Here is a 1490-nt window from a genome sequence, read left to right as displayed (position 1 = left end):
TCAATGATGACTCCAAGATCCTTTTCTGCCTCTGCACTGATGGGAAGGGAGTTCCCCAGCCTGTAGGTATGGTGCTGGTTCTTCATCCCCAGGTACAGTACCTTGCACTTGTCAGTGTTGAAACCCATCCTGTTCTCATCCGCCCACCCCTGTAACCTGTCTAGGTCTGACCTCAGCCTATTCCTCCCTTCTAGCGTGCTCACTTCCCCCCACATCTTAGTGTCGTCTGCAGATTTGAACAGGGTGCTTTTTACCCCCTCGTCCAAGTTGCTGATGAAGATGTTGAACAGTGCAGGCCCAAGGACCGAGCCCTGGTGAACCCCACTGCCCACATCCCTCCAGGTCGAAAATGACCCATCCACCACCACTCTCTGGGTGTGGCCCTCCAGCCAGTTGGTGACACATTTGACTGTGTAGGTGTCGACACCACAGTCCCCTAGTTTTTTAATGAGAATGCTGTTGCAGGCAGCTATCCTTGCACTTTGCATACACCGTTTAATGCTGTACAAAAAATGTCATTGTTGGACTGAGCACATTCTACTTGAATGGGCAGAAGCTAGAACTTCAGCACCAGCTTGGCAAGTCTGCCTGCTCACGTGCCCCGAATAAGTAAAGAGCATCCAAAGTTCTGCCCTCAATTCCTGGTTACATCAGTGGAAATGCCCACATATGAGCAACTTCATCTAGGATTCCTGGACCCTACTAATAGAGAGAACCAGTTTTGGCAGAAAGAGCAGCTGGGGGCAGCGCAGTACTCAGCTGGATACCCATCTGCTGCAAAGCTAGTAGACCATCTTGCTTAGAAGTAAGACCCAGGAGCCAGGAGGAAGAAGAGCAACCCATTGAGGGGGGTGCACTTGAACTTTGGCTATTGTTTTGCATGGGCCCTGATTTGCCTATAGTCAACCCCTAACATATAGGGCCAAACTCTGGATTCCGAGTTTGAGCACATGGTTTTCTCTGTGGAAGACCTCAATAAAAAAAAACTGCCCAAGCATGCCTGAAGGTGACTCCTGGTTGTAGCATCTCTTGCTAATACAGAGGTGCAAAGTATGGAATGAACATGGACATTTTTTTTTTAAACATACAGATGGTATTTTAGAAATATCACTGTTAGGAGTCTGGGTCTTGTTACCTGCTATGGTCCCAATTTCATGCATCACAGAGCTGTTCCATCCTGTGGCAATTCCAAACACAGATTCTGCCATCTTCTTAAACTCTTGCAGAAGGGGAGTACTGCATGTCAACATACCAACTCTGGAAACAACAGCACTGCAAAAGGACAATGGGCTTAGCACCACATACAGTAATCATTACAACCAGCATTTAAAAGGTGTGCAATACACTTCATCTACACTAGCCAAGTTTATCCTAGCTTTAGGCAAAAATCAGGGTGCATATATTGCAAGTAATATTTAAAGCTTTGTCAGCCTTTTAAAAACGAGTATTCTTGAACAACAAGCTCAAGTTTTTCAATGCAATACTCATGT

General features: G+C 46.3%; 1 protein-coding gene across 1 annotated transcript in view; it reads right to left on the bottom strand.

The window, feature by feature from the left end:
• The window catches only part of LOC109294477 (otoancorin-like), a 44336-nt gene that overhangs the window by 6499 nt on the left and 36347 nt on the right, over positions 1-1490 (bottom strand). Inside the window, exon 15 of the mRNA XM_019512859.1 lies at positions 1136-1272. Within this exon, the coding sequence (XP_019368404.1) occupies positions 1136-1272 (137 nt within the window). The remainder of the gene's footprint in view (positions 1-1135; positions 1273-1490) is intronic.

This window comes from Gavialis gangeticus, unplaced genomic scaffold (assembly GCF_001723915.1).
Source record: "Gavialis gangeticus isolate Ggan-Ray unplaced genomic scaffold, GavGan_comp1, whole genome shotgun sequence".
Taxonomy (NCBI): Eukaryota; Metazoa; Chordata; order Crocodylia; family Gavialidae; genus Gavialis; species Gavialis gangeticus.
This window is presented reverse-complemented; position numbering and strand designations above follow the sequence as displayed.